We start from the raw sequence: 13,358 nt of genomic DNA, 5'->3' as shown, positions 1-13,358 counted from the left end.
GCTCCAAATCCAGAGTTTTTTTTGAAGAGGACCAATAAACTATTGTCTTTCATATGTTTATAGGACCTAATCAAAAAAAAACTCTAGAAATCCTCACATTTTTTTTGAAAATCCATTCTCCACTTAATTTTCTGATCTGGATCACTGTGCAGTGCATTGTTTACAATTAAATGCAGGCCACTGTTTAACAAGCTTTTTTGCCGTCATCGAGCAGAAAAATTAAAATAACAATTTAATTTACACAGTTTTCAATCATTTCTTTTAGTTTTATGAAAATAATACAATTCAATTTGAACCAATTTAAAAAAAGGTTTTGATTTTCTGAAACTGAAAATAAATTAAATATTTAGTGTAATTTAATATATTCCAAAGTTGTAAAAAATGTTAAAATTTTTATATTTTTCAAGCTACATCGACTGGACTGGATAAGCTGTAACGTCTTATCCTCGATGAAATCTTTATTAGCTAATGGAATCCAAAGAAAACGATTCTCTCTCCTCCTTCTACCGGAAAACAATCCAAGTACGAAGCCAAACCCCCGGTGGGAATACACACTTTGCTATTGAGCAGCTGTTGGTTGTCGTCGAGTGTGATGTCACAATATTTAGCACATCATCATTGTCACCAGCAAGTAAATCAGCAGGGGAGTTGCCCCTTGTCTCTGACCAGTCTTCCCACACAAGTCACAACACTTGCTCGCCCGAAAAGGGACATCTTCATTTTGTGGCCTCCCCAACGCTAACAGTAGCAGGCCTTGTAGTAATTGTTCCAGTAAACATAATTGGCTACACGGTTCACCACCTTTTGTGGCCTGCTGCGATGCGTTGTTTGCCCTGACTTTGCCCCAATCGCAAACAATGACAATGTGTAAAACAATATGTTAGGTCGCTTTCTTTTTTTTTTTCAGCGAGTGTGGGTGGCTTTTGTGTAACTTTTTCTTCACGTAATGTGCAAACTCATTAAGTAATTGCCCGGTGGATCCTTTGTCATAAACACAAATAAAGTTTTTGTAGTAGAGAGGGAAAAAAATCAGTTTTCCCCCAAGGAAGTCTCAATGTTGTCACCTACTTTCACACCTCATCGATACAATTTAATAACGCAACAAAAAAAAACCCACTATCAATAGACTGATAGTGTCGCGATAGTGAGACTTATTGATCACACTTTTCAGCCTTGACATGCTGCTGCTGCAAATCTGCCGAAGACGACATCGAGACATTGCAATCTTAAACCCGACTTGGAACACAATTTCCGCCGGAGGTGAATTGCGCGATTTCCGTCGCGGAATTGATTTTACACCCCTCTTTAGGCTTCTGGTTGAGATTTGAAAGTGTAAGTGTTCTCTTAGTTGGGAGGATTTGTATTTTTTAAATTTTTGGTTATCTTGAGGTCTCATTTACTTTTTTCATTTAATTGCAAATAAAAGTACATTAATTGCCAATGAAACATTAAATGAAAATCATCCTATCCAACAAACAATTTAAGACCATACTATTGGTGCCACTCTTTGATTTGGTTACCGAATTCCATAATTTCAATAAGAACTGTTTAGTTTTAGTAATTTCATCAAGAACTGTTTAGGTAAACTGGACAACTTCCGGAGTTTTAATATGAGTTTAAAATCTATTTTAATGGCATATTTTACATTAGTGTGGTGCCTGTGTGGTCGCGCAGTCCTGTTTTTTCGTGTTATTTTCCGTCTCTTTTGTGTCGCTGTTCGAGTGCATGGGGTGATTGGTCATTATAATTAAATAATAGCATCATTAGTGTGGTGCTTTTCGGGACGCGCAGTTCTGTTTTTTACCTTCTTCTTTTTTTCATTGTTTTTTTTTTCACTCGCGTTCGTTGGCCGATGAGTTTTTTTTTTGTGTTGTTCTCTTTTTATAGTTTTCTATAAAAACGTACCTATTTTTTTTAGACTAGCAAGTCGTATTGCTGGATTAAGTCCTTTCTATATCATCGATGATTGGAAGGCACGCCGTCGAATATTTTTTAAGGCTTATGATATAAAATCATTTCAATAAATGAAGCCCTTCCTACATCACCGTTGATCGGAAGGCACGCCGACGGAGAATTTTTGGAGAATCGCGGTCGAATTAAAACTATATTTAAATCCCTAGATAGCTATCTTTCCGCAGCCGGCTGCCTAAGATTTTTAAAATTTCAACCGATAAACAAATTGCTTATGGTCGCATCACCTACCACAGTGAATCCTGACCTCATACCCATCTTACTAACCCCTCAAAACTCATGTGATACTTTGTCGGAGACGCAGTCGATTTGGCGGTCCCATCACTCAAGTATCGGACTAACATTCCCATCCACTTCCCCGTGTCTTACCACTGGTCGTGGCCGGCGTCGGTATTGATCAGCACGATAGGGACCTTTGAAAATTGCGAAGGGGTGATGATTGGTTCCTACTTTTCATCTGTGGTCCACGGAGCAATGTTTGGGGGTCCTGGTCAATAACGAAGTAGCAGCTACGGGTAGACACCAATGCTATGCTATGCTATTTTAATGGCATATTTTACATTTTCAACTGCTTAAACTTCAATTTGATGACATTTGGTCACATATTGGCTGAGATATGACAATTCGCCACAAAATCTCAGCACTGCAATAACCAAATCAGCTCATATTTGGGGTGCCGACTGGTCAGTGTAGCACGATGATGGCCGATTTTCAATTAATTTATTTAATTTATTTTTAAATAGTTTGAAAGTTTTTTCGTATTTAAAACCAAACATGAGTAGTTCTCTCCGTTGTATTTCTTATGTCAAAAGAAGTCAGTCTGCCTAATTATTTTTGGCATACAAGTCTTCATATAATTTTGGTCATACCAAATTGGTATGTAAATTATTAAATTATGTATCTTCACAGTAAACAAAAGCATGGTAATACAGTGGACTCTCTGGCTGTCGATCTTCTCGATATCAATATTGCTCCAGCTGTCAATAAATTTTTCAGTCCCTTCAAATAGATTGCTTTGATTATTTGTTCTATAATTTGATAACCCCCGCTCTCGACGGTCCCTTTAATATCGACAACGAGAGATTCCACTGTATTCCATCTGGGAAGGGGTAAATTTTTTATGTCAGAACTGAAAACGTGCAATTTTACCACATTTCTGGTGTAATGTCACTTTTTCAGACTAAATTGAGGTAAATTTACATCATAATTGAGGTGATATTCAACTTTCCAAAATTACACCTTCCAAATTTTCATATTTTTCTACTGTGTTGGGATTTTCTGATCGATTTGGTGTCTTGGGCAAAGTTGTAGGTAGTTGTAGGACTGGCATTCAGAAAAAAATCAGATTTTTTATCAAACTTTTTTTCACTAAAAGTTGAATTCCCAAAAACATACGTTTAATTATCAATATCATTTATATTTTTTATTGAACTAAAAACTACATATTTTGTGCCATAGTGCATTAAGGTACAAAATCTGGTTCCGTAGATATGATTTTTTTTTAAATGTGTTTTTGAACTGTAACAAAACGGTCAATAAAAATGCGAAAAAAAACATTTTTTGCAATTCCGTCGTGAAACTACTTAACTCGGCAGAGCCTCGTTGGATAAATGTACGATTCGTGCTGAAAAAAAAACAACTTTATGCACCTTACTGCATTATAGTAGTTTATGCAACAAGTTGCAAAAAGAGGATTTTTTTCAGCACGACTCGTACATTTATGTAACGAGGTTCACCGAAGAGTGCTGAAAAAAACTAGTTTTGCAACGAGTTCCATACAACATTTTTTGCAATTCCAAAAACACCCATTGAGTGGAATTTTAAGTAAAATTTTCATTTATTTTGTCAATAAATCGATTAAATCAAAAAAAAAAAGTTGAAAAGTGTTACTTTTCGAAACAAGTGCTGAAAAGTAGAACTTTTCAGCACCCATTTCAGTGCTGAAAAGTAGAACTTTTCAGAATTTATTTTGAAAAGTGTTGCTATTTGATTCTGTTATTTTTGGTACAGGAAAGTAGGCTATTTCGTTCGTTTTCAAGAATGACAGGAAAAGTAAGTAGTTTCACGACGGAATTGCAAAAACTACTATTATTGAATTAATTTACGTAATTTATTATGCCCGAAAACTAAAATTTTAGTCAAATATTGACAGTGCATCTTACAACTATTTTTCGAAAAAAAATCAAGAGAATGACTTGTTTCAGTAAATCCAAAATGGAGCATATTCTATTTTTCTTGTCGAAAAAACATTTTTCTTGACATCATAATCATTTAACTAGTTCCAGGATTCGACCTCAAACCCATTTATGCTAAAAGGTACTTATTGAACTCGATTAAGAAACCGTATTGCTTAGTTCCTGATGTAACATCACACATATTGATTTAACGATTTTGTGTAAAAAAAAAAATCAGGGACTGGTGGAGTTTCCATCAGTTTATGTCGAATTTCACTCCATTACATATTTTGTAGTTAAAATTACACAAAAAAGAGGAATATTCATCCATCAAAATTTCAACCTTCCAAAATTAAACTTTTTTCTGTGAATATCTTAAGACATTTTTGTGACGAAAACTAAACCAATTTTAATAAATTAATTCAAAGCAGCTCACTCAAATATTTATACAAAAAGGTACGATTTGTTGTCATTTTAAAATCAATTCAAATAAATATGATCAAGTATGAAATAAATCTAATCGCCAATTTTGTATAATGAGAATTGAACTATTTTTAATGTTCACTAAAAGAGGAAAAAAGAAAACAATCATTGTGAGAAAGTTGTAACTGAAATGATAACGAAATGCAGAAAAAAAAGTTAGTGATCTTTTATTGTCCAAAAATGTCATGTTTTCTTGTGAAAGATTATAATTATTTTGAAAAAATCGAAAGAGATAACATTTGATTAATAATGAAAATATTCCGTTGCATAAAAAATGTTGTAAATGTAAATTTTGCAATAGTTTGTTGCAACTATTTTAAATTTGTTTTATAAACAGTGATTACTTGTGTGGTACCGCCCTAACATTATACCACCTTGGGTTTGACAATCTAGTTCGTGCAACCTAATGACATATGAATCTTGGAGCTAAACATCAGAGTAGGGCAGTTGTTGTGGAGTGTGCGAGCGGATAAGACGTGCGGCCGGGAGTGACCGAGGAGTGCGAAGTGGTTCCTGGATAGACCCTCAATTGGGTTACCACAAATTGGCGACGAGGATGGGATCGCGCTGCTTCGGTAAGACCATTCTGATTTTGGTTGGCCTTGAAGAGTCGCACGATAGCGGAGCTCTACTGGAGTGGAACAAACCCGAGTTAGCCAAAAAGGCAACACAAGAAAGCAAGAGGTAGAAAATGAAGGAAAAAGTATTTTTTTCAAAGCTCTCTTTTGACAGAGTATTATTTTTAAGATGTGCTTGTGCTGTTTGTTTACCACAAATGTGTGCACGCTGACTGGGAAACCCTCAACTGTTGAGTAACGGGATTATAGTTAAGATGCATTCTTGGTGGATGATAGAGTAGTGCATGTATAGAGCATTCTACGTGCGTATGTATTGCGTGTACGTACACGATAATAAAGTGAGGTTAAATTTTGTCAGCCAGCAAAACCAAATGGTGCGCTAGTGTGCGTACGCGAAACGTCATAAAGCTCTATTGCGTGTACGTACACGGAAAAGGTTGGTGTTAAGATTTACACCTACCAGCAAAACGCGCAAAGGGCTTGGTAGTGTTTGGGGGATCGGGCTTAGATAACTTAATATTTTGTTTATACGATTGAACTTCCACCAGCAATTTTTCCTTGTGCAGAAGAACAAAACAACAACAAATACTCGATCAGTGTTAGGTTTTACAGACTGACGTCATAAGTAAACACGCACACACTTTAAGACCGAGTCGAGGTAAAACCGACCTGACACTGCGCGTTTAGTAAAGAGGTGTGGAGAATAGTTTGAGGTTGATCGGCTCAATTTATCGCGGGGGTCTAGTTTGAATCTCCGGAGATAAAACCTTGACCAGAGGAATTTCGATACACAAATAAATATGCCCACTGACAAATTGAGGCACGTGTATCATCATTTTTGGATTACGATGTTCCTGTATGAGCTTTGAGATATTAGGTTTTACGCCGACTCAATTTGGAGGTTAGAAAGGAGTTTACATGGACTTAGCACAGTTCGATGCGGTCATCGATTTTGTTCGGGGAAATTCGTCGACAATCGACAAGACCATGTAAACAGTGCACACGAGCTGTCAAATGACGTTACGGGGTAAAACCTAATAGATCACATTTAGAATAAAAAGGGAGGCCTTTTTGACAGCGCAAGTGATGAGAGGGAACGAAAGAAAGGGTAAGCAGACCAAGAGTTAGGTGACATACCTAAGACTTCGAGTCAGATGGAAAGAAGGGAAGACGCAGAGTCGGATCCCAATGCTTCGAGCCAGATGGAAAGAAACGGGAAGACCAAGAGTCCGACCCGAGGCTTCGAGCCAGTTGAAAGAAACGGGAAGACCAAGAGTCCGACCCGAGGCTTCGAGCCAGTTGAAAAGAAACGGGAAGACCACGAGTCTGACCCGTGGCTTCGAGCCAGTTGAAAGAAACGGGAAGACCACGAGTCTGACCCGAGGCTTCGAGCCAGATGGAAAAGACGGAAGACCATGAGTCAGAACACTAGGCTTCGAGCCAGATATGACAGAATCAGAAAGAAAGGACTGTAAAGAAAGAAGGTCCAAAGGCTACGAGCCAGAAAAAAAAGGTAAAAAAAAACTATCAGGCAAGTCGGGCTCATTTATGTCTACAAGATGACTCATGGACAAAGCCAAATTAGCCAAAAGTGATTCGTTTCTGATAGATGTCCAGATGGAGTCTCGATAAAATGTCTAATGTAGTCAACATTTTGACTGGGCGCGACTCAGTAATGGCAGGATCAGGAGGTTTCGAGCCAGGACGGAAAAAGTCAGAAAGGCTACAAGCCACGAAAGACAAAACCGAAAGGCCTCAAGCCACAATAATATAGAGCACGGAAGTCAAACAGACGCTGAACCTAAAAATGAAAACCAAATATGAGAAAGAAGTAATGCCCTCGAGTTTGAATGGCAAATAAACAAGTGTAAAACAAAAAGAAAGAAAAAAAATAGAACGGATATAAGCCAGAAAGAAAAGGGTCAACAATAATTTGTTGCTAGTTAGATAGGTCCAGAGCCAGAGGCTAGATAGATCAATATTGATGAAAGCCGAAGAATAGGTGGAACCAGATCTTTAAGTAGATAAGCCTGATCTACAATGGCAAATCGCAGAATCTTGCGTCCGTCACACTTGCCCCTGTTTATATTGTTACTTCGATGTCAGACAGGGATCGCAGCAAACGATGGTCGATACTCGACTGACATCTGGATCAACTTGATGGTTGTTTTCGAAAAAGTTTGCATAAATTTCATTGTAGATGAGGCTAAGAGCCAGAAATGTTTTTCATTAGTTGTGACTGGTTTGAATATTCATGCACCTGGAATTTATAGGGTTTTGATTGGTGTTGGAGCAAAAAATTGCATTATTTAAACAAGATATTTAACAATCATGAAAAAAAATCAACCTGAAATAAAAGAAAAGAAGAAGTTTAGATCTGCAAGTCATGAAAAAAAACAACCACTCATTCGAAGCAGATCTCACTATAGTACAAGTTCACAAGTAAAGAAAGAATCGGATTTGCAGCCTGTTGACAACGCCATATTTGTTAAACTAAAAAAAAAAAAAACAGAATAGAAAGGCATCGCTAATTTGCCTCAGGATCAGTTGTTTAGCGTTTAGATTCAGAATTCAATGGTCGTTTTTCTAAGCGAAGGCTGTTTTGTGTATATTAGGTGACGAATATATTTTGTAAAGACAACAATAACATAAAGCAGAGGTATATGTTAATTAGCATTTCGTTGTAGTTGATATACAAGCAAATCCGAAAGAGAAGAAAAAAGAAGATCACAAAAGTCAGTCATTGAGGTGTCAAAAGAGAGAAATAAATAATTTGACTGGAGTTCCGTTTCAGTTGTAATAGAAATATTCATTGATTTTTATGCTTTTACAGAATACACTCTAGTACCCAGAATAATTAAAAAATAATTAAAAAAAAAAAAGATTCAACTAAAAGATCGTTCAAACACGAACTTAAAATAATTAGGTTAACTAAAGATAACTCACTTTAAACTGTTAAGCATAATTACAAAAAAAAAATGTGAAATTGTCTGGTTTCTCACAATAATTGATTTTTTTTTTAAATTCGGGGCAAGAGTAATACTTAACTAGTCATAAAAAAAAGGAAGATGAAAAAGTTAGCACACACGAAACACATATGATTGAGGTTATCTAATGTATGAGCGATTTCAAACTAGATGGAAGCTTATATATATAAACTTGTATATCTGGTTGTGTAGAAACGAAAAGACGATTTAAGAATTATCTAATATAAAGGTCTGATATGTGAGATTGCATGCTTCAAAAGAGCTAGCCAACTAATGGAAGAATTTTATGTAAAAATATTCCTACTAAAACATCTATATTAAGAAAAGAGAACTAAGCGTAAATTTAAATTTAGATTTCAACAATTTAGTACCACTATGAGTAATTTTTATAAAAAAAAAGTCAAAAAAGAAAGGTGTAGAAGACAGGAGCAGAAGCCGAATCAAACTAAATGTTTTGCAGGTTGTCTATATTATAGTTTGATAGGAGTTCGATTCAACCAAAAAGCTTATATATCCAGTAGCTAAAAGTATAGTATCATTTTTAATCAATAACGGCAAAGAAAGCTGTGTCTGAAAATCAACTAGTCCAATTAAATTTATAAGAAAGTTTAGTGATTCACAATCTGTAGACAAAACGAGATGTGGTACCGCCCTAACATTATACCACCTTGGGTTTGACAATCTAGTTCGTGCAACCTAATGACATATGAATCTTGGAGCTAAACATCAGAGTAGGGCAGTTGTTGTGGAGTGTGCGAGCGGATAAGACGTGCGGCCGGGAGTGACCGAGGAGTGCGAAGTGGTTCCTGGATAGACCCTCAATTGGGTTACCACAACTTGGATAATATTATAATGATCTACTAGTTGCACTAAATCTTCCATCATTAGGTCATCACAACCAATTTCCACAAGCTTATCCCGGCTCATTGAAAGTGATATTCCACAATCCACGCGCTTTTAGATCACATTATATTACAAGTTCCTGCTCGATGCCATTTAAATCACTTTGCCCTTCCTGTCACCAGGATGTGTGCGTCCGTGTGTTCACATCCCGTCAGGAATTAAATCATCACACTCAGCTATCTGTCTGGTCTGGTCTGGTTCGGTTCAATCTGGTTCAAAAGTTCCACCAATACACCACCATCGGCATCCGCTGCAATCCGGAGGTATTGAAGCGTGTGCGAAAATTGAAAATCGATACTCGGCTGCAACAATTTGTCCATTTCCGGGAAAACATTGACGACCTCACTCAGACACGCTCACGTGGCCACATTGTCCAATCGCACCCGACGAAACGAGCTCGAATGTCGGCCATTTCGATTGCAAATTTTCACTTTTTCCCTCGTTCGAAAGCTCCAACGATAATGGTTACGATGAATTTTTAAACGCGAAAAAAGATTGATTTTTATGACACATTTTTGGACACTTACTAGCCGTGAAATATTGGACTGAATCGGGCTCAGATTGTGGGCCAATGTGTTCATACTTTTTCTCCACTTAATCCTCAATTTTAAACGGGTTTTTGATCACTTTTCTTCTTGAATTTAAAAGTACCAACTCATTCTTCACATCACTTTAAACTTTTCCACCCAAAAAAATCCAAGTAGCCTTCGCCCACAAGGGTTTAGGTATTCCCGTTCCGTTCCGTCCGGATCGTTCAAATTCCCGCAGTCAACTGAGATTGGGTGATAAATCAGCGCCCAACCGGAGGCCAATGTAACGTCCTCGGCCGTCATGCAAATTTCACCCCCCGTTTCGAGTGGGGAAGAAAAGAAAAACGATTTTCCTGCCCACCAGCAGCATGCCATGGGTTTTCACCAGAGTAGGCTGCGCTCGCGTTGTAACGAGCGGAACGGGAGAGAGAAAATCTCAGAGAGAGAAAAGCAGTAGGCGTGGTCAAACGTCAATCGCCAAGCAACAGAAGCAACTCTTTGTTTTGTTGCGCAAATGGTCTTATCAATAGCGATGTGGAAACGCCCCTCGGTGAGATAATGATAACGGTGATGCTGAGTGATGAGCGAATGAGAATTGTTGGGAGCGTAAAGTGTGAGGTGATTGTTGTGCTTTGTGGTATGGCAGTTGACATTGTGCTATTGTGCTGGATATCGTAACATGCTGTGGAATGGTTTTGTCAAATATTTGTTTCATTAAACATTAAACATTAAACATTAAACATTAAACATTAAACATTAAACATTAAACATTAAACATTAAACATTAAACATTAAACATTAAACATTAAACATTAAACATTAAACATTAAACATTAAACATTAAACATTAAACATTAAACATTAAACATTAAACATTAAACATTAAACATTAAACATTAAACATTAAACATTAAACATTAAACATTAAACATTAAACATTAAACATTAAACATTAAACATTAAACATTAAACATTAAACATTAAACATTAAACATTAAACATTAAACATTAAACATTAAACATTAAACATTAAACATTAAACATTAAACATTAAACATTAAACATTAAACATTAAACATTAAACATTAAACATTAAACATTAAACATTAAACATTAAACATTAAACATTAAACATTAAACATTAAACATTAAACATTAAACATTAAACATTAAACATTAAACATTAAACATTAAACATTAAACATTAAACATTAAACATTAAACATTAAACATTAAACATTAAACATTAAACATTAAACATTAAACATTAAACATTAAACATTAAACATTAAACATTAAACATTAAACATTAAACATTAAACATTAAACATTAAACATTAAACATTAAACATTAAACATTAAACATTAAACATTAAACATTAAACATTAAACATTAAACATTAAACATTAAACATTAAACATTAAACATTAAACATTAAACATTAAACATTAAACATTAAACATTAAACATTAAACATTAAACATTAAACATTAAACATTAAACATTAAACATTAAACATTAAACATTAAACATTAAACATTAAACATTAAACATTAAACATTAAACATTAAACATTAAACATTAAACATTAAACATTCATTTAAATTAAGTTAACCTTCCCATAGTGATTTTCAAAAACGTCACAAACAATCCACGATCCCTTCGTTTTGTCGAAGTTTCACCGCCTACTACACACTTACGCTCACTACCTGACTGCTGCCACGTCGATGGTTGCTCTTGTTAATTATTTAATGAAAGCAGCAAAAATCATTCCAATTTGATATTTTAATTATTAATTGATAAACCGTAAATTATTGTTTCATTCGGTGCTGCTGCCCCTAAACACGTGCACAATGTGTAGAATTATGTTGGCGTGCGGAGCTGGTGATGAGGTCGTGCTAAAATTTATGATTCATGATTATCATTAGCATTCAGTGGACCCTCAACGTGGTGGTGGAAAACGTCGCTGAAAACCGCGAGCCCAAACAAGTTAGAATAATTGGTTTCCGGTGTGACGATTGCGCGAGGTAATGTGATATTTTTTGTAATGGTTTCAATTTGTCGCTCTATGAAATTGTGCCCTCATTTAGTATTGATGAGTTAATTTGTTATTGCATTTCCGGGCGCAAAGTGGAGTAACACAATTTGAAATTACTGTCGTTTATTTCTAATTGATTGCGTTTGCTGATTAGCTCATTGGGAATGAAGGTTTTGGATTATTATTTTTGATCTAGCATTTAATAATTAAAGAAACCAAGATTAAGGCATAAGTTATTCGAATATTTTTGTATTTTGTAGTTTGACAATTACTGTATCTCGAAGCCGTTTCATCGTACCAAAAAGTGGTCAATGACAAAATTGTAGGAAATTTGACGGGCTTTCTGAAAAAAATACACTGAAAGAAAAATACACGCCACTTCTATAAGATTTTTCAATTGTCAAGTTTAAAATGTTACAAAAAGAATCACAAAAAATGCAGAATGGTATGTCTCTCCTAAAAAAATACAAAAATCATTTACTAAAACTGTTTTTTAGAAAATGGGTCTAAACGTCAAAATTTTCAAAAAACCGATAGTGGGAATCGATTCTCCAGACAATTTAACATACAATTCGTGCTTGCCATTTCATTAGGGCACATAACTTTTTTAGGCAAGAGTGTGTCCCTTTCACACCTTATGTAAACTTTCATTTGAGTGAAAGGGATACACTATTGTTTACAAAAGTTATGTGCCCTTTTGAAATTTTAGGCTCCAATTCTCCGTATTGTCCATTGTCCTATGTCCAATTCTGATGAAGATACAGCTGCAGCGGTTTCAAAGATTAAAATGTTGAAAAAAATTGTGGGTTTTTGTGCAATTTCTATATGACAGACTTGATTTTTCAGTCTCGTAAATATTTTTGCCGGAAAGCTCGTCCAATTTCCCATACGTTTGTCTTTAAAATAATATAGATGTCTAAGACTTCAACTTAAAAAACAACTTTTCATCGTTAAAAATAAATCTCAAAATGTGTTTTCATACGAATTGACTATATTTTCAAAAGTAAAACAAAAATATGGATTTTTTTTAGAGTATAGTTATTTTTGCATTTCTCAAGATACAGATTTTTGAATATTTGATTTCATTTTTACGAGCAGATGTCAAATTTCGCAAAATAGCTTCTTTGATCATAAAAAATCTTGTCTTATTCATAATATTATGTTTTTTCAATTTTTTCTTGGCATAATAATATTTAAAAAAAATACATTGTAATAAATTAACTGGCAAGACCGCCGTGTATAAATATTTTCCAAAGTTTATGTCGCTTCCCAAAAAAAGGCTCAAAAAAACGAGGGGCCAACATTTTTTTTTTAATTTCAAAATTTTCATCGAATTTAAAATCTAATCAACGGAAAACAATTTTTAAATGCGTTGATAATAATTTTCAGCATGTTTGGGCTAACTTAAAAAAAATCGTTTTTGGAAAAATCTGATTAACTGCATTTTTTACGCCAATTTTTTTTTCTTCTTGCTTTAATTATTCTAGTACTTATGATTGAAAACCAAAAGAACTAGTGTAAAATGCACCTTTTTTATTAAATTGTTGAAACCATGGCTTGTTATTTTAATGTTTATGCTTCACCCTCAACTTTGGTTAGAGTCTAGGGACATAAATTTTATAAAATATTAGAAACCTTCTAACTATTATTATGAAAACTACCTTCTTACTATTATTATGAAAACATTTATAAA

At 34.8% G+C, this 13,358-nt stretch overlaps 1 protein-coding gene across 1 annotated transcript in view; it reads right to left on the bottom strand.

Annotated features, from left to right (window-relative positions):
- The window catches only part of LOC120419080 (ETV5-related protein Ets96B), a 39,347-nt gene extending 29,464 nt beyond the window's left edge, over positions 1–9,883 (bottom strand). The window contains exon 1 of the mRNA XM_039581664.2: positions 9,624–9,883. Coding sequence (XP_039437598.2) covers positions 9,624–9,677 — 54 coding nt within the window. The 5' untranslated portion in view covers positions 9,678–9,883. The remainder of the gene's footprint in view (positions 1–9,623) is intronic.
- Positions 9,884–13,358: the final 3,475 nt, after the last annotated feature.

The sequence above is a fragment of the Culex pipiens genome, chromosome 2, assembly GCF_016801865.2.
Source record: "Culex pipiens pallens isolate TS chromosome 2, TS_CPP_V2, whole genome shotgun sequence".
NCBI lineage: Eukaryota > Metazoa > Arthropoda > Insecta > Diptera > Culicidae > Culex > Culex pipiens.
The sequence above is the reverse complement of the archived record's forward strand: the minus strand, read 5'-3'. Positions and strand labels throughout refer to the sequence as shown.